This window comes from Uranotaenia lowii, chromosome 3 (genome assembly GCF_029784155.1).
Source record: "Uranotaenia lowii strain MFRU-FL chromosome 3, ASM2978415v1, whole genome shotgun sequence".
Taxonomy (NCBI): domain Eukaryota; kingdom Metazoa; phylum Arthropoda; class Insecta; order Diptera; family Culicidae; genus Uranotaenia; species Uranotaenia lowii.
The window spans coordinates 13,216,162-13,236,747 of record NC_073693.1 but is presented as its reverse complement, the minus strand read 5'-3'; the positions used below and the strand labels follow the sequence as shown (position 1 = coordinate 13,236,747).

At 39.2% G+C, this 20,586-nt stretch overlaps 1 protein-coding gene across 1 annotated transcript; it reads left to right on the top strand.

The window, feature by feature from the left end:
* Positions 1 to 9,814: 9,814 nt before the first annotated feature.
* On the top strand, positions 9,815 to 17,769 carry LOC129751980 (ionotropic receptor 75a-like). The gene is made up of 4 exons (XM_055747774.1): positions 9,815 to 10,523; positions 16,433 to 16,751; positions 16,807 to 17,465; positions 17,520 to 17,769. Exons 1-4 carry the CDS (start codon positions 9,895 to 9,897, stop codon positions 17,767 to 17,769), a joined length of 1,857 nt encoding a protein of 618 aa, XP_055603749.1. The 5' UTR covers positions 9,815 to 9,894.
* Positions 17,770 to 20,586: the final 2,817 nt, after the last annotated feature.

Sequence of the window (20,586 nt, the reverse complement as noted above, 5' to 3'; positions counted from 1 at the left end):
TGGTGTATGTGTTATTCAATTCATCTCCATAATTTTAGGATTCCTCTAGGTCCAGAAGCGTCATAATACGCTACCATCAGACGATATCACAATCTGATTCTACCATAGTAGCGGCCGCAATCAAGCAAATTAAAAGCAGGGGTAATATTTCTTTATTTTTTTAAAACAATTTTGCTAACCATTTTTTGTTTTATTAGGATTTCGAACTTCAACACCCGGTCGACTGTTGAATCACACCCTGTCCCAGAAGTTGAATCTCAAGGAAACCTGCTCAAGCGTCGATGTTCTGGTGTGGCCAATCCCATCCGGGTGGTTTCCATCAGGATATGGCCAATTCAATCCCCAACGAAAGAACGGACTTCTTGGATGAACCGGAAAAAGTTTCAAGAAAAACTGGCCGGGAATGATGAAATCAATTTACTACAAAATCTTTAGTTTTTGAAGTGATGGACAATAAATTATCATACTAAAACCAAATTTCAATTAATTTCAAAGAAAATATCCCTGCTTCTTAATTCCGAAAAAGAATTTTGGTTTTTTCCTACATTATGTGATTTTAACATAGTTTTCAGTTCACAGAGCTCTACGTTCTTTTGCGTTCTTTCTACATACTGGTACGTACCAGCCTTTCTACATGCTTTTTCGTATTATCATTTTTACATACTAGTGGCTTCCTGCACTTACGGGTTGTTTTGACTTCTTTTTACTAACTTTTGTGTGGTATTTTCTAAGGGTGTAAGTGACTCAGCTGTTGTTGTCGATTTTTTTTTGTCAACAGTTGAGAACACTCAGAACATAAATAACCCAAAATTTACTTCCAGGTCGAACCAAAACAGAGTTCAGCTGGTTTTCTTTTTTTGGGGTGTAGAAAAAGCAACATAATGAAATTTTCAGCAGGAACTATGCTCTTTAAACGAAATCTTTTTCTTTTAGCAATGTTGCCTCATTTGGTACTCGTTTTATATTTTTTTTGAGAAAAAAAGCAAACATTATTTAGTCAATTGAAGAGAAAGTTCATATAAGATTTTAATTATGTGTCTGTTTTAATATGAATTATAATTTCAAAAATAGTTCAGTCAACATTTGCCGCAGGATTTCTGTATGATGTGTTAATTTATGATACCCCTCTAATGGATGAACTCCACTTTTTGTTTAGGATCAGATTTTTTTTTAATCAAATTTCACTCATAACGAAGCATTTCAAGCATCTAATTAATCGAAAGTATCACCACACATCTTCGTTCGAACATTGCGAAATTCTAGCATGTAAAAATTGCGTCATTTCTGCCAGGATAGGACTTCAGTACCTACTTCCGAAAATATTCGACAATTGTAATAGCTTCTTAATATCGAATTTGGCCTCTTAGACAGAGCAAAGTAATGGAGGTTACCCGGACACCTAAGAATCCTAAGAATTTAAGGGAATAGCAAAAGGCATTTAAAAGCAACTCGATATCAAAATTTTATAAATTCTTCAAATAATCCCACCTTCTATTAGGTATACTTATTACAGATATCCGATAACACCATGCGCCCATTTTTCATCAATCCCACCGAGATAACAATTTTGTGAAAGAAAAAAGAATACTGAACGAATTTTTAAATTTGTGTTCATCATCGAAATTTATTCTAAATTTAAAAAAAATTAATTTAGTCTTGATGTAGTGAATTTCATTTCGACAAAAATAAACACAGGCCAAAACTGAAAAACCATACAATTATTTTAATACCCGATTGAGTGACTGAAAATAAATTTGGCTTTGAGCGCATTTTTCATTCGTTGAAGGTATTACCGCCTTAGCGTGTAGAAAAAATGGAAAAAATAAAAGTACCGGTAACGACATCTGGTGGCTCTTAGCTAAGTTGCAAAAATGGTGTCGTTTATTTTGAAATCACGGTTGGTATTTTTACACACGGTTGGGGCTCCAGCCCGAACTCTGGTTCTCTGTGCTAAAAGGGTGAACGTTCAAAATGTTGACTGTTCACTCCCGGTGGAACATAGCACCCGCGTACATAGCACCCGCAGAAACTATTGATCGTTATAAAAGTCTTACCTTGTTTTTGACCAACATTTCCAACACAATCTCTCGAGATGATGTGTTAGTCGTGATGGGGGATTTTAACCTGCCGAATTTGAAATGGAATCAGAGATGGAAGAATGGAAGATATGTAATGAGAACGTTTTTCTCTTACCCGAAAACTTGAACGAATTTGAAGCGATGGTTGTTGACGATTTGGTTGCTGCTGGGCTGTTCCAGATTTGCGATGTTACGAACGAAAACAATCGATTCCTCGATCTTGTGTTTGTGAATGACACTTCTGACTGTCAACTGTCGCTGACTGAACCACTATTACGGAACGAAATTCACCACAGAGCCATGGAAGTAACACTGGACGTGACGGAATCAATGGAAGAGGAGGTAGGGTTACTGAAACAAATCAATTGGAAATCACTTGATGCAATCGCCGTTTCACGTGAACTCAGTGAAATTGTTTGGCAGGATATTTTTATAACAGCTGATACTTTTATCGTTAACATTGGCTATTATGTGACTGCAATGCATGATATGATACAATGGTTAAAATCAATCAATGTCTTTCGTAATGTGATTGACGAAGCATTTGGGAGAGATTTTCACGACTATAATGTACTGCTTTTTTATAAAATACTTTACGAAATTTGTTGCGCTAACGCATCCACCACGGTATTACGCACATCTCACAAAAGAGAATTTCCAGAGTGGTTTGACAAACACCTTGTTTAAATGTATAAACAGAAAAAGAAAGCGTACAATCGGATGAAGAAAACTCGTTTGATGAGCGACAGGGAAGTTTACAATGAAATTCATCAATTTTTCAAATTGGCCCATCGTGAAGCGCACTCGGCCTATATTTCGAAAGTCGAACGAGAAATCAAATCTTGCCCGAAACAATTTTGGAAATTTGTTAATTCTAAAAAGAAAAACAAGCAGAAAATGGTGAATATAAAGTACAAAAGTTGCATTTCAACAGATTCTCAAAGCACTGCCCAGCTTTTTGCAGATTTTTTTGAAACAAGCTATCAAAATACGGAAACATCATGTTCATTTACAATGCCACATGATCCCTTAATAAGTGATATGCGCTTGACTCTTGATGAAATCGAAACAGGATTAAAAGAGTTAGATTCCGGAAAATCATCTGGACCCGATGGAATACCAAACATGTTTCTGAAGGCTTGTTGCAACGAGATCAAGTGTCCTCTCCTTGTTCTATTTAATAATTCGCTAAGTACCGGATATTTTCCCTCAATTTGGAAAATATCGCGAGTTGCTCCTATACACAAGAAAGGTTCCAAATCGTTAGCTGAAAACTACAGAGGAGTGGCTATACTATCTGCTTTGCCGAAACTTTTTGAAAGGATTATATATCAACGGTTGTATCCAGTCTTGGAAAATAAAATTTCATCGTGTCAACATGGATTTTTTAAGAGGAGATCAGTGGTAACAAACCTTTGCGAGTTCACTACTCGTGTACTGGATTGGATGGTGAAAGGATTTCAAGTGGACTGCGTTTATACGGACATGTCGAAAGCTTTCGATGTAGCAGGCATAAAGGAAATTCTGGAGGCATCATCGAATATTGGTATAGGAGGAAATATCCTTCATTGGATAAAATCCTATTTAGAGGGTAGGCTTCAGTATGTTTCCGTAAATTCGGCTATATCTGCATCCTATAAAGCGTCCTCTGGAGTGCCTCAAGGTAGTCACTTGGGTCCATTTCTCTTTATTTTGCTAATGAATAGCTTACCTGACTTCCTGAATGATTCATTCGTTTTAATCTACGCCGATGACGTGAAATTATTTTTACCCGTAAAAAAGATGGAAGATTGTAAGAAACTTCAAAACGATTTGGACGTATTCTCTGCTTTTGTGAACGGATGCAAGCTAAAAGTGAATATCTCCAAATGCTCAACGATTTCGTTCACCAGAAGCAATACTCCGATCCTGTTCAGGTACTCCCTCGGCGGTGATGACATTCAAAGAGTTTCCAGCGTATTGGACTTAGGCGTCACTTTGGATTCCGGATTAAGTTTCAGAGACCACATAAATAACTTGGTATCGGATGGACTTGCACTTTTCGGTGTAGTGCGGCGCTTTGCTGGGGAATTGGAAGATCCATACACCATCAAAAGCCTGTATGTCAGTTTGGTAAGATCTAGATTCGATTTCGCGAGTATAGTCTGGAGGCCAATGTACAATGTCCATATAAGCAGACTGGAAGGAGTACAGAAACGCTTTGTGAGATTCGCTGTCAGGAATCTAGGCTGGAGAGAAAATTTGCCAGATTACGAACACATCTGTTACCTTTTGGATTTGGATTTATTAGAGAACCGACATCGCATAAATGATCTGATGTTTTTTATGAAAATTGAACGCGGTTTGACTAACTCAACATTTCTACGCTCCCGATTGACAGCTAACACCAGCAATGTGGTCTTAAGAAGACGAAGACTTTACGCTCCTGAAAATCGCCGAACAAACTACAGTCGCAACGAGCCAGCCCTCAGGTTCATGAGGGAAATCAACAGTGTTAACAGTGTCATTGATTTCAATTTAAGTTTATTATTTATAATCAAAAATCTTTACATTTTATTATTAAGAAGACAACTGTATGTAAGATAATTTTAAGATAGCCGGGATGACGGGCTCAGCCCATATATCCGCCAATAAATAAATAAATAAATAAATAAATAAAAATCGGCACTTTGATTCAATAGGGTAAATTTATTGGCATTATGCGTATCCATAGTTTAAAGTGTATTGTTTACACTTTGTGATTTGTAAATAAGGCCGGAACAAATTTCAAATCCTTCTTTTGTCACTCGGAGTTGGAACATCGCGAGGGGGGGACAATAAAAAATAATACGAAAAACAAATAAATTGCACGAAAGCTTGTATGCAACCAAATAGCATACTATATTATTGCATAAAACTTATAAATCATGTATTTTTTTATCGAAAAATTCGATAAAATCAAGAATACAAAATGTGAATTAACTTCCATCTTCCAAAATTTGGTTCTTGGTCTTGTAATTTTTCGGATATTTGAATTTTTATTTGAAATTTACCTAAAATACTTCAAACTTTATTTATTCCCCCCTTCGGGATTTTGGACATTTCGAAGGGGTGACAAAAGAAGAATTTGATATTTGTTGCAGCCTAATTATTGTCGCTGAATCCCCAAACCGGAGCTTTCGTCACCTTTAGCGACGGCGACATCTCTGACGACATTTCATGTTGACCAGACATCTACACGCTCTTTTATTTTAACTCAAAGTTAAGTACGACCGAGGTTCAAAACATAGTTCGATTATATGAACTTGAGGTGGTTCAAAATGGAGTGCGAACTGCGAACTCAAAATTGATCCTTTTTTTTCCTTCGGCGAGGGAGCAAAGCTGAGTTCGACCTTATGAACTAAAAATTGAACTCTCTTTGTTGATGGACTGAAAACACTTAGCGAGTTCAATTCGAACCAGAACAGCAACCAACGAACACGTCGCAAAATTTGGTCGTTCCGAAACAATTACCGGAAGACTATGAAGGAACTTCATAATGGAATGCATGTTCACCGTAAAATTCAGCGTAAAATTCTGTCCGTCATTGTCACCATACGGTGAGCGGCTTGGAATGTCCGGAAACTTCCGGATGTTGTTTACTTCCCGTAGGAAGTAACATCCGGAAGTTTTCTTGGACCGGGAGTGTCAAAACTTTCCACCGCTCTGTAATTGCAATGCAATGTACCGGAACAGCAACATCCGGGTACAACAAATTTTAATCATCCTTTAATTCCCTGAAAATAAGCTACCCTTGGAAAAAAAGGATAAATTCGAGTTCGGCAGCCGAACTTAGTATTGAGTATACCTATCAGAACTTAATTTTGCTATTGCCCAGACAAACTCAAAGTTGAGGGATGCCACTGAAGTGCTGTTTTGAACCAAAACTACTTAATTTTGAGTTTAAAAAAAGAGCGTGTATCAAACATCTTCCAAGCAGCCTTGCCAGATCTACGGATTTCTCCGTAGTTCTACGGATTTTCAGCATTTCTACGGAGCTACGGATTGATGCTCTAAATCTACGGATTTTCAGCATTTCCTACGGATTTTCTACGGATAATCGCATAAATTCAAGGGATTCTGCGGATAAATGAAAATTCTACCTGACGACCAAAAAAAAAAAAAAAAGGTCATCAAGTTTTATTTTGCCGAAATCAGTACGTTTTTCGGTTTTCGTCAAATCTACGGACTTGAGCGGTTTTCAATCTGGCAACGCTGCTTCCAAGTGTCGGAACCAAACTAACGAAAGTGTTGTCGATTGCCGAGGTGTTTGATGAATTATTCATCGTCGCTGTTTGGCAAGGTTGCCAATCACCTGCGCGTAAACTTCGGATTTAGGTTTCAAAATGGTGGACGTCGAAAATAAATTTCGTGAACGGATAAGTTTAAGACGAGTATTTTTGAAAATCAGGATCTGTCGAATCGTACCACCGGAAGAAGAAGAGCAAGCACCATAAATGAACAGTTGAATTTGGAAATGTGTCTCTCTCTAAAACCGACTTCTCCATCTTCTGGAGGCTAACGGATGTTTCTCTCAGCTCTAGACTGATCAACCACTTGGAACGACGGTCTTTAAGTAAAGGCCGTTCTCGGGCTTCTTGAAAGGCCGTTCTGGAATGTTTACCCGGGATGTCTTTCTAAGAGCACAGACAAACTAGAAGGTTTTCTTGAAAGATCGTCCTTGAAAATTATTCCTTAAAAGGTCTTTCTGAATGGTATTTTTGGAAGATCATGGAAGTCATGGAAGGTTTCGTGGAAAGATATTCCTGGAAGATTGTAATGGAAGGCCTTTCCGAAAAATCTTCTTGGAAGATCTTTCTGTCTGGCTTTTCTAAGAGGACTATCTGAAAGGTCTTCCTGCAAGGTCTTCCTTAAAAGTCTTCATGAAAGGTCTTCCTGAAAGGTCTTCCTTGAAGGTCTTCCTTGAAGGTCTTCCTGAATGGTCTAACTGAAAGGTTTTCTAAGAAGGGGAACCTGAAGGCTTTTTTCGGTGAAGCTGGTAGAAGATTTTCACCGGAGGATTTTTCTAAAATGTTCAAGAGATCGCAGCAAGCTCTGCTCCAGAACGAACGTGTTTTTTTTCGGCGTCGCGATTTCCCATTTGTTTTTTTTTTTCGTGAAAGAACTATTTTTACCTGTTATGTAGTTTTTTTTTAAATTTGTGTTAGGATAGGAGTGACAATTGTGATAAACGAAAGAGAAAACAATCATTCAAATCCCTGTCGCCTGAAATTTTTATTACCTGTATGAATAAACATAAAAAATTGGAAGTTCCGGGTGAGATCAATTCATTTTTTGTTTATTTTTTATGTTTGCATATTTACAAATTAACATTATCGTTTATAAACAAACCCTTTACCATCATATGAAGCATTTGGCAGGAAATTCCACGCTCCATTACTTCCTTGTACTTGCCTGTTTCTTGTGCGTTTTTCATCACATGGTTGGCATGGCCGTAGTAGTTGCGTAGGGCATGCATTGCAAGTCCTATGAACCAGATACTATGTTGACAAGGAAAATGAGGAACACAAGTTTTTCTTTTTCCAAAATGCGTACAAGTTTTGGCCATGTTGGTGTTAGAAGAAGAAGAAGAAGGATTTCTTTAAATATCGAAAATGGTAAGCACAGACAAACTAGAAGGTTTTCTTGAAAGATCGTCCTTGAAAATTATTCCTTAAAAGGTCTTTCTGAATGGTATTTTTGGAAGATCATGGAAGTCATGGAAGGTTTCGTGGAAAGATATTCCTGGAAGATTGTAATGGAAGGCCTTTCCGAAAAATCTTCTTGGAAGATCTTTCTGTCTGGCTTTTCTAAGAGGACTATCTGAAAGGTCTTCCTGCAAGGTCTTCCTGCAAGGTCTTCCTTAAAAGTCTTCATGAAAGGTCTTCCTGAAAGGTCTTCCTTGAAGGTCTTCCTGAATGGTCTAACTGAAAGGTTTTCTAAGAAGGGGAACCTGAAGGCTTTTTTCGGTGAAGCTGGTAGAAGATTTTCACCGGAGGATTTTTCTAAAATGTTCAAGAGATCGCAGCAAGCTCTGCTCCAGAACGAACGTGTTTTTTTTCGGCGTCGCGATTTCCCATTTGTTTTTTTTTTCGTGAAAGAACTATTTTTACCTGTTATGTAGTTTTTTTTTTAAATTTGTGTTAGGATAGGAGTGACAATTGTGATAAACGAAAGAGAAAACAATCATTCAAATCCCTGTCGCCTGAAATTTTTATTACCTGTATGAATAAACATAAAAAATTGGAAGTTCCGGGTGAGATCAATTCATTTTTTGTTTATTTTTTATGTTTGCATATTTACAAATTAACATTATCGTTTATAAACAAACCCTTTACCATCATATGAAGCATTTGGCAGGAAATTCCACGCTCCATTACTTCCTTGTACTTGCCTGTTTCTTGTGCGTTTTTCATCACATGGTTGGCATGGCCGTAGTAGTTGCGTAGGGCATGCATTGCAAGTCCTATGAACCAGATACTATGTTGACAAGGAAAATGAGGAACACAAGTTTTTCTTTTTCCAAAATGCGTACAAGTTTTGGCCATGTTGGTGTTAGAAGAAGAAGAAGAAGGATTTCTTTAAATATCGAAAATGGTTTTGTCGTTAAAAGTCTTGTTGTAGAAGATTTTTTCTTCGTCTTGAGGTCTTTTTCTAAAAATGATTTGTTTCCTCGAAGAGCTTCGTCATAAATAGTCCCTCAAAACCTTTGTCTTAGTCGTAGAAAGCCTACGCCAAAGACAATCTTATTCCAAGAATGTCCGTCGTAAAAAAAAATTTGAAGAAGAAGGTCTACTTCGATGAAGGTCCCCGACGTCGAAAAAAAATTTGGTTGAATGGATAAATATTAGTCGTAGAAAATTTTCTTAATAGGAGTCCTTCATCGTTAGAATGTCTGTCACAAAAGTGTCGTCCAAGAAGGTCTTCAGCGAAAATGGGTTTCTTAAAGAACATCCTCTAAGGAAAAGAATCTCATCCAACTCGCCATGCTTTGTTGATCATTTCCGTAGTGTGTTCTTCCAATTTTTATGTCTTGCCGAAACTAAAAAATATTCGATCCAGATCCAATAGATTGATGTTTGATAAATGTAATTTTGTTCAGTTTGGAGCTCGTCTAATTTTCCATGCTCCATTTTCAGCTGGACTTAATATAAACGAAATGTAAATCCGGTAAACTGAGAAAGGAAAAAAACTTCAAGTAAAACAAACGTAACAACCAACAAATTACCCTTTTGGCATTCCATTTTCCTTCTCAGTAGAACGACGGATACAACGGACAGTCTCAGAGTAAACCTGACAAAAGTAAGGGAAAAAATTAACCGTACAAAACCACACAAAAGCAAGCATCTTTTAAAATATTAATTAAGCTGACCTCTCCCAGGGCTTTCCCGCGCACACGATGGCATCACCCACGCGTCTAGGATTTTACAGGACCATTTTTTTTTTAAACTTTCCCCCATTCGGTGGTGCGTCCGACTTGTTAAAAGGGAATGAAACTGCCCCGGTGCTAGTAATTTCGTTGCTAATTATATTTACCTTAGAATGGTGGGGCTGCTGTTTCTCTAATAAAGGCAGAAAGGAGCAAACCAACAAAAAATGATAAAAATGACTTCGGGGTAAAATCACGGCTATAAAAAGGCCGATTCTTGTGGCTTTTTACTGTCCTACGTCCTACGAGCTGTTCTGGGAAAACGCTTAAGGTAGAAAAAAACACCTAATGTATATTGGGAAAGTTTGTCTGGTGTCCACGTGGGCCCAGTTGGTCATTTTTTGGCTGCACGCGTCCCCTGTGGGTGCAATGGACTCGGCAATTCCGGTCGTTCTTTTCGATCTTCTTGGTGCCATCGGAAATCCGTTGAAGGTAACATTTATGACCTGTTGGGAACCGATGGAAAAGATTCGATTTCACAACGTGCTCAACGAACGGTACATAACGACTTTCGCCGATGACCACATCAGCCAATTTGTAGAGGATATCAACGATCATCAAACGTTTCTGGTGGTGGATTTGAACTGTTCCGGATCAACAGAGTTACTCAGATCGGCTAAGCAACTTTTGTACATGAAGTATCGCTGGATGATTTTGAATAGTGCCTTCTTAGGTGACTGGAATTCTTCTGTTACCAAAGATGAACAACTCGAATTTTACTCAACCGAACTCAAAAGCTTACCCCTTCTAGTGAGTAGTGAAATTTTCATAATCATCAAGGCATCTCCAACGTATTTTGAAGTTAAACAATTGTACAAAATCTACGAACAAGAATCTCTTTCGGTGGAGGATTTTGGAATCTGGGACAGTGGAACGTTTAGAGATGTTCGGCTTGGAAAGGTGACCTCGATTCGGCGTTTGAATTTGAACGGACACACCCTGAAGGCTTCGATGGTGGTTACCGATCCAGAGACGCTGAATCATCTGGAGGATTATAAGTAAGTCAATTGGGTCAACTCGTTTGCACAGATTTCAAGTATTAAAAAAAAAACTGCACAACATCGAAAAAGGGGGTGATTCCGTGATTCTGGGGGTCATATTTGACTTACAATAGGAACTGCGTCAGGTAGAAGTTGACCTCTCCATACTTCCAATTTACTTAGTCTGAAATGTCGTGTCGTTTTCAGCCATCTTCTGGAATCTGGAATGCCAGACCGCGACTGCGACCGTTCGTCTCAACAATCGTTAACGGAATGATCATTCGTTTTTTCCTACGCGCTCTTTCCCCCCGCGGGGAAACAAACTTTCCCAGACTCTCTATATAGGCTCTCGCAACCAGTGATGTCAACTGTTTTTCAGAAATGTCTGGAAGATTTTGAAAAAATGTCTGGAAAAGTGTGGAAAAGTCTGGATGGCGAAGTTTATAGGTGATGAAAAGAGGATACAGGTACACAAATAAAATATCTATATATTCTCTGACAGCCAGGCCGCTCTCCGAGCATGAAGTACGTTCACATGTTACTCTAAGCTAGTATGGGAGTGTATTGTTGCGCTAAGAAATCTGACCATACGGAACAGAGTATTTTTATTCTGAGCTCCAGACCACTGCGGTATCCTAGGGAATGAAGAAGCAGCCCAGCTACACAGCAAAAATTATTTCCTGTAAAATTATGCAAATGTCCTGTAAAAAAGGAGCAGGAAATTTACCGTAATTTTACAGGACGAAAAACAAATAACGTGACATTCAATTTTTAGTGTACAACTTTTTTACAGGACATTTGCTGTAATAATAAATGAATCTTCGTTAACTTTAAAGGAAAACAATTTAAAATTACTGGTTTTGTTAATTACGGTTGATTTATTTTTAAAGGTTGCAGTTTCAGTGACACGTCATAGTCAAAAAAAAAATTTCTGTGTAGCTAGGGAAGGATCTCAGGGACTGTTAACCACTCCAATTGGAGAACAGCAGAGGGAGCAGCTCAGGCGAAAAGATTCATTTAACCAAGCGCACGACTTTCCAAAAACATGTTGAACCTAAGTAAGCACGAGTTAAGTACTTACACAGGTCTCTTGACCGGACATTTCATTGTCCAACACAACAACATCTCAAACGGATAAACATTATTCAAAACGATGAATGTCGGTTCTTCGAGTTCAAAAAAGAAACTGCAGAGCATCTCCTATGCAACTGCTGCGCCCTCCTAAATAGGAGAGAGCGTATACTTGGGGCAAAGTTAATAAGCGCACAAGACATGGTTGCATATCAGCCCTAAGAAGGTTATATCATTCATCTTTGATTTCATTTCCGATTGGTATAGAATGCTTAGTCAACAATCAACTGTCACTTCAAGCCATAATGCAGGTAAGCTTGATAGCATATATTAACGGGATAATTACCACAACAGATAAACTACTGGTCGCAGTGGGCTCTCCCCTCCAAGGAAAGAAGTTGGTCGTCGCCACCACTTAGGTGTATTCCTTCTGGGCATGGTCATATCGCACACCGCTACCGCGCACGCGCACACTCGTCAGCTACTCAGCATTATGGACCTGCGACACTTCCTTATCGAAAACTTTGGTCTTCCATCTCCGCTCATGGGCTGGCAGTTGCCTTACTGCCACCGGATTTCGGTCTCCTACGTTATAACGTATCGCCTGGTGGTAGCTGTGCGTATAATCATCACACACTCTCCAATTAATATCAGTTTTAAATGATGGGCTCGCAAAGTTGACATCTATCACTGACGTTCTGCCTGGTAGTCCATGTTGAGATAGGTGATGATAGATCAAGTGTTGCACAGCTCAACCTCCAGTCTCGCGAAGGACTCTAGTAGACTGTGGCCCCGAGGGTTGTTGCAAGCGATGATGTTTCCTCCTATTACCAAATACCGGGACACTTCCTGTCTGTTCGCGAGTGAATTCATCCATCATTGTGTTGAACTCCCCGATCGTCCATCACGAATCCGTCCCGAGAATTTACCACTAACTCCTGGATAGAAAAACGTCCCGTGGCATAGAAAGTAGCTAAGCCAGACCTGTCCGATGTCCAATTACCGAATTCTGTACGGTTCTGTTAAAAGCGCTACGTCACACTTCCTGTTGCCTACCGTTTGCTGCAGCAGAAGCTGTGTAGCTGTGATTACATCCAATTTTACTGGCTCGCCTTTGCCTTTTTGTACGCCTGGCAGTCTAAGACCAAACCCACCAATGGTTGCTAAACCTCGAATCGAAGTATTATGCATGCAGAAAAAATCCAAAATATGAGCGCTAATAATCATAGCAGCTTTGCCTACTAGCGACACGTCACATACGTCGCGACGTTGAAAATAACAACGACGCAGTGCGAGTTTCCTAGGAGACTTGAAGCACGCTAATGATGGCCTAAGGAAAATGTACACTAAATAACATAAACAATGTTCGAGTACTACATCAAAATCGCCTACTGGACTGAAAAAAGAAAAACAAATCTGCGAATGACAGGAATCTCGCTAGTAAAAAAGCGTCGCTAGTCCTACTGTCGCTATTCGGTTTGGTGCTATACACATAATACATTCAGCAACATATCTATCAACCCATCATCACACCAACAGTCGCTAACTTGATTCGAGAAATAGCATTCGAGCAGTAGGTTGTTACAGGATGCGTTTTTGTAGCAACCCGGTAGCAACGCAGCCGGTCGTCGCTATCAGAAAATAAACAAAGACAATTACCAAAGATGGCAACAATGGGTGCGAAAATCAGTAAGTAGATAAAAACGCAACCAATCGAAACATCTAAAATATCGACCGAAAAAGCGACGCCCGGTGGGTTTGGTCTAAGAGACCAATTTCGTGAGAGTTGACATCCGCCTGCTAGAACAGCATGCATTTCGGTTGATTTTTGCTAACTCTAGCGAAGTGTCCTTCTTCACCACATCTTCGGCAACATCGTGACCGGTCGAGTCCGTTGCAACTTCGGGATTGGTGATCAAAGTCTGAGCAATTAAAGCAGCGTTGCATTTGTTTTGGTATCCTGGCCGAGTTCTAAAGTGACCCACTGACCACCCAACTCTTACACTCCCTATCGTCAGTACCGTCTCTTCAGTGGTAAACTCATCCAAGTCCTTGCATTCAATAGGTGCGATCAGCGCAAGCGCTCGGACAGTCGCTTCATCGCATAGGGTGCTTTCAACAAGCTCATTGAAGTCGACGTTCTTTACCGCCGGGTCTTTTTTAAGATCGAAGAGCAGTTCGCTTTTTTAGGTGCGTCTTGTTTTGGTAACGCTCTCACCAAGAGCAGATAACTTTTGCTTCGGCTCCCCTGGATATTACCCGTTAAGGTTTTGGTTTTAGGGGTGGTTCTGGCTTCATGACGGCCTTTCTTTTCGCGTTTTCCTTTCTATTACGAACCATTCGCCAACCGCCTGCACTGCTTTCTCCGTCTGCATCATTGTAATCCGTACCCCTCCTTTTGTTGGAGGAATCGTTCACGACGAGCGAGTTGCGATCTCTTTTCGCGGTTCTTCTCGGCTTGGACTCCTTCGAAGGTCCTTGAGAAGCATCCAATTCAATCTAATCCCTTCCCCGCAGTCTCGACTTCCCACACCAGCTGCATTCGTTCCTTGGCACTCGGCAGAAGCACCATCAATTTCAGCACCCAGGTCTTGATGTGCGTGTGTACATTGTTGGTACTCAACTTAACCTAACTTGATTGACTACTCATGTCCACCTTAAATCATTGAACTCGAAATGCTTCATTAAAAGCTAGTTTTGCTTTTTTTAAATTTGTCTTCAATCGATACATTTCGAATTCCCTGATCGCTGTGGGGTGCGTCTTGGTGCCACACAGACTACCGTTTGCGACTGACACATTTTCGACCCGCCAGCCTTCCACCTCATCAGCACGGTCTTTCGCATAGCATAGAGGCGTTTTCGCGCCCCCATGAGCGGCACACTTTGGACAACCTTGGGTCGTTGTATCCAATAAGTTCCGTTGGTAAAATCCGAGTACATTGCGTATTTCTTCATCCATAGAGGGGTTCCGTCAGTTCCGTTTGCGTAGTCCATATCCATTGCATTAGAATGGGGGATGGTTCCAATCTATCCCGAGTGCATAATCCGAGTTCATTTGCGTGGGTCAATAATGGAGGGGAGAATTGCTGAATTCAGTCGCCTCTTACGACATGGGTCAGCAACCCAGGGGTAGTATTCTGATGCCGCAACCCCACAGCAGATTCCAAGCGATAAATTATCAATCACTATTGTAACCTGTCCTTTTTACATGACTTGACGAGAACAAATGTGATAATATTATCAGTTTTCCGATACAAATAGTAGCCTGTTTTATTTGATATCACAAAAAAATTTATATAGTGGAAAAAAGAGCTGTTTTACAGTTGGGGAATATGCTCTATAATGCCCCATCTAAGCGAATGGTCAATTTGCCATGTATTCCATGAACATTTCGAGTAAAAAACGAGTGAAATCGTTGAAGAAAAGTGTTTTCTACAAATGCCAATATTTTTTTCATTACTCAAATTCATTTAACTGCTTCAAAAGCTTAATTTTTTAAAACCTTATCAAAAGCCACGTAGCTAAACTGTATTGCGAATTTGCGCCGGTTTGTATTCAATATGCGCCATAGAGCTGAACACACCCGAAAACAGCCGAAGACCGAAAACACACCAATACCAAAAAACTTTTTGATTGGAAAGAAAAATCAAAATGGACTAAATGAAATTTTAAAAAACATCAAAGTTTATATTTTTGGGCTGAATTATTCCTAAGAAGCGGTTTTTACTATTTTTAGCCATTTCCAATGAAAATTGGCCGTTTTGAAATGATGCTATTTTCAACATTTTATGAGTGGCGCGTTATATTGAGCGCATGGGCCGTGATAAAACATTCCCATAAAAAGCATATTTTAGCGAGTTTAGTATAATTTTTTAACACTAAATCGTTGTTTAGATTGTCCTCTATCGTTGTATCATAAAATATTGTCTTATTTATTTTTCTTCGCTAGATGACACCTTATTGAAAGTATCTTAAAACATACATCGAAATATAGAAAAAAATAAATTGTAAAATTTTGACAAACCAGGGCATTATAAGGGAAAAATCATACTTGCCATGGCAAAACACAGCATAAAAAAACAGATTGGCAGTATTTTGAAAGCTCAAAATGTTACAGTTTGTCGAAAACGCGAGCGGCGCGTATTAGCCACATGGGGCGTTATATGAACTTTTCTTCTATATTAACACGTTCGTCGCCACACTCATTTTGATAGTTTTACTTGCCGGGCCCAAAGAAATTCTCGGAGCGACAAAATAAAGAAGGAGAGCTCCAGCTTTGCAACGCGTGGCCAAACTGAGCGGCTAACATGAGTAAGAGAGCATCACCCATCACACAAATATGGGTCTCATGGCGACGAACGTGTTTATATTACGAAAGCGTTTAATTGACGTTCTGTCTTAGGACCATAACTCTGCGAATCACAGGAATACTGCTCAAATATCACGAGATTCGTTACTAAACAACAGATCTTCCGAGAGTCAAATTGAATCTTTGTGACACTTCTTTCATCCTGAAATGTGGAGAAACTTCGAACGAGATTTTAAACTCAAATTCGTTTTAACAGCTTCTCAATATGTTACACGACAAAACGAATCGGTGTGTGCAAACTAACAATTAACAATTTATACATTTCTCATGGGGAAAGCGTTTTGAACTCACGAAGAAATTTTGACAGTTGTTATCCAGAGCTGTAAAATTCATCATTTGTATAAAAAAAATGAAAATATTGTTGTAATCCAACATTTTTAAAGCATCCGAATGACAAAAAAGGTCCTGTATAAAACAAAAAAAAATGAGTTAAGAATTTTAAATACTGAGTTATAAAAATCATTTCATTCTAAAATCTATTCCCCAGAGATAAACATATCGACACCATCACCAAGGTCAACTTCATCCTGACCAATGCCCTGGTTCAGTATATGGGCGCAGTGGTCAATTACTCGGTGGTATCGACCTGGGGTTACCTGAATACCTCCAGCGGCGAGTGGAGTGGAATGATCGGAGAACTCTCCAGCCGAACAGCGGATCTCGGTGCGTCGCCTCTGTTCTTCACCACCGATCGGATCGCCGTGATCGAGTACGTTGCCATGACGTCGGCCACCCGATCCAAGTTTATCTTCCGATCGCCGAAATTGTCGTACACCGAGAACGTCTTTCTGCTGCCCTTTGATGATGTTAGTTGAAGATTGGTTATGTTTAGACATGTTTTTAGTTTTGTTTCAATTTCAGTTTGTCTGGTTATGCATCGTTGTGATCATATTCTTGGCTTCGGGGCTGTTGGTGATCACTGCCCTTGCCGAGTGGCGCTTTCCTCATTCGGCGGCCGATTCTAACGATCCGAGTTTGCTGCAACCGAACTTCCGAGACTCGTTGATGATGATCTATGGCGCAACCTGTCAGCAAGGTTCATCGACGGTTCCGAAGAGTATCGCAGCTCGCTCCATCACCTTCATATCGTTTGTGATCTTGATGTTCCTGTACGTGTGCTACTCGGCTAACATTGTGGCCCTGCTGCAGAGTCCATCGACGAAGATTCAGTCCTTGGATGATTTGCTTATGTCCCGGTTGAAGCTTGGTGTCCACGATACCGTATTCAATCGGTATTATTTCACTCACACTACTGAGCGTACCAGAAAGGCGATCTACGAACGAAAGATCTTGCAACCGGATGGTTCCGAGAGTTTCATCGAGCTGGAGGATGGCATCGATCGGATTCGTCAGGGACTGTACGCGTTTCACGTGGAACAAGGTGTCGGATACAAGGTGATGAGCGAAACTTATCAAGAAGATGAAAAGTGCGGCATTCAAGAGATTCAGTATCTGCAGGTGATTGATCCATATTATGCCATTCAGAAGAATTCTTCCTTCAAGGAACATGTTAAAATTGGGTAAAATCTTATCCTACTATTTTATAGAACAACTTAAATAAATGTTCATTGCAGATTATTTAGGTTGAATGAGCACGGCATCCAGCATCGGGAAAACACGAATCTGTACACCAAAAAGCCCAGATGTACCGGAGGTGGGGGGAAATTCGTTCCGGTCAGCTTGGTCGATATCGAGCCGGCCCTTTTGGCTATGGTTTGGGGTGGAGGTTTCACTGCGGCCGTTTTTGTGATCGAGAGCATTTGGTGGAAGGCTTGGCAGATCTTTCAGGATTGGAAGAGGAGCAGGGTTGTTAAGTTTGCGTGAACATTTAAATGTCTATCAACTGTTTTCTGGGTCAAATGGCAACAACAGGCAATGAAAAAATAGTTAATTACAAAAATGACAAAATTAACATTATGATATTCCCAAAAACCATTCGATTGTCACTGGAACTGACACAAAAGAAATCGAAATATCAATAAAAAAAATTAAGAAAACCAATACACGATAAAAAGGCACTAGAAAACACTAAAATAAACTTACAGATAAAAAATAAAGTTACAAACATGACATAAAATGACAAAAATGACAAAAATGACAAAAATGACAAAAATGACAAAAATGACAAAAATGACAAAAATTACAAAAATTACAAAAATGACAAAAATGACAAAAATTACAAAAATTACAAAAATGACAAAAATGACAAAAATGACAAAAATGACAAAAATGACAAAAATGACAAAAATGACAAAAATTACAAAAATGACCAAAATGATAAAAATGACAAAAATGACAAAAAACACAAAAATGACAAAAATGACAAAAATGACAAAAATGACATAAATGACAAAAATGACATAAATGACAAAAATGACAAAAATGACAAAAATGACAAAAATGACAAAAATGACAAAAATGACAAAAATGACAAAAATGACAAAAATAACAAAAATGACAAAAATGACAAAAATGACAAAAATGACAAAAATGACAAAAATGACAAAAATGACAAAAATGACAAAAATGACCAAAATGACAAAAATGACAAAAATGAAAAAAATGACAAAAAAAAATAAAAAAATTAAAAAACGACATAAAAGTGAATCTTAAATTATGCAAAATGACTAAACGAGTTTAGTCAAGTTGAAACAGATTTAATAAAAAAAAAACTTTAAAAAATAACACAAACCTGATAAGAAAATGACATCACAATAAGACAAGAAAAAATTTTAAATTTTTCTTTTATCACCTCTTTCTCCCTTAGATTTATCCGAAAGGCCAGAAGAAAGAAATTAATATCGTTTGAGGCAATCAATTTAAATATAATTAATTCTTTGAAATTGAAAACAGTTGGAAGAGCGAAAGTCAAACAGTAGAAGATGAAAATTGAATCACCTTTTGTTCTCAAGATTTTTTTTTAATTTTCGATCTAAAAAACTTGATTTTTCAATGTTGTACACTGTTGGTCGTTAGATCTCAAAGTTGCATATAGCCACTAATCGAATGCTTTTGTCACTATCAGTCACGTGCTTTGTCTGACTCTCAATTTACATATGTACATCTTGGAAGCATTTGCCATTATTAATAGGTTTCGAACACTTCTGAATTCATAATTATTATATTCTTATCACTTCCTGCCATATTACACCATGACCAATTTGAAATTTCATAGCTTCTTAAAACAGTTTATGTGCTAAACCAAAAGTCTGGAATTGTCTGGATGAAATGCCAAAAGTCTGGTAGTCTGGAAACTTGAAAAAAAATTCTGGCAAAAGTCCAAGATGTCTGGAAAATCCAGACAAAATCTGGAGGTTGACATCACTGTCGAGAAGCCGAGCTGTAAACAGTGTTATTTTCTCTTTGCTCTTCGCTGTTTGGGAGGAGCCGGCCAACCATCAAATCATGGATAAATGTCTAAATGTAAAATAAAAATCTCAGGTATATCCAACAGTATGAAAAATTGATACTCAACTCCAATTCATGTGATACCATTTTGCCTTTAATAACTTATAGAACAACAATTTTATAATTCAATTCAAACATACAACACCTAAGACATTATTATGGCATAGCACCACTTTATTTAGGAACTGCTCCTGAAAAGCTCTTCTCAGCAAGTAACTTAACCTTTCCATCGACGGCTTTAGCCTTCGGAATCATCCCGTTAGGCCCAATGACGATTGAGGCCACAGTAGCAGAAGCGCTTCTGCCAACGGTAGTGGTTCTCAACGGAATAAACGGCACCGTGTTAGGGGGTTTAGTTGGTTTACATTTTCCATTGCTCGATTGAATACAACCGGATGATCTCAGTTTACCGCGGGGCATTTGAAGACGTTCGGCCAGTGCCTCTTCTTCTGCCTCCGGTGCTTCCTCCTCTGCTTCTGCTGCCTCTTCTTCAACTTCTTCTGCAGGGGCCTCCTCAGCTGGAGCTTCTTCAGTTGTCTCTTCTTCGGCAGGCGCTTCTTCTGCTGGCGCTTCTTCTACTGGTACTTCTTCTATTGGATCTTCTAGAACTTCTGCCTCCTCTGCAGGTGCTTCCTCTTCTCCCGTAGGTTCTTCTGCAGGTTCTTCAGCTTCAACTTCTGCCTCCACAGCTTCTTCTCCACCTTCCTCAGCGATTCCGGTTATCACTTCGGTGTCAATATCATCTGGTGCCTGAGTGGGTTTAGTGGGACGCTTTGTGACCTTTTTCCCGCTTAGAATCTTCTCATCATCATAACTATGGGGAGAACCTATTAACACAGGAAACACTAAGAGGGAAGGATATTCTTTAGAAATTTCTGAATCAAAATTACCTACTCGAAAACAAAATCAAACAGAAATGAAAATACTGTGTTCATTTCAGGCTTCAAACGGTACCACCCGGCAACGGAAACGCACCCGGTCCAGCACAACACGGACGATGAACGACCGGGATTTGGTGGAAAAAGCGGCCGCAGTACGTCCGGACGCCCAGATCGTCCATGGCGAAGACGTGCCGGCCCAGGTCCAAAACGGCACCCTGAAGCAGCACCGGATAGGACGGCCAATCCCCACGGGCAGCGAAGTGGCACAGGATGTCTGCAAAGTATGGGAGTTTCAATTAAAAATCTTGTGTGTAGAATTCCTCAATTTATATTATCCAATTCTTTTTCCCTT

Coding starts and splice junctions, on each gene's coding strand:
- LOC129751980 (XM_055747774.1), top strand. CDS start 9,895: ATGGACTCGGCAATTCCGGTCGTTCTTTTCGATCTTCTTGGTGCCATC. Junction 10,524..16,432: donor AATCATCTGGAGGATTATAA/GTAAGTCAATTG, acceptor TCTATTCCCCAG/AGATAAACATATCGACACCA. Junction 17,466..17,519: donor AAGGAACATGTTAAAATTGG/GTAAAATCTTAT, acceptor TGTTCATTGCAG/ATTATTTAGGTTGAATGAGC.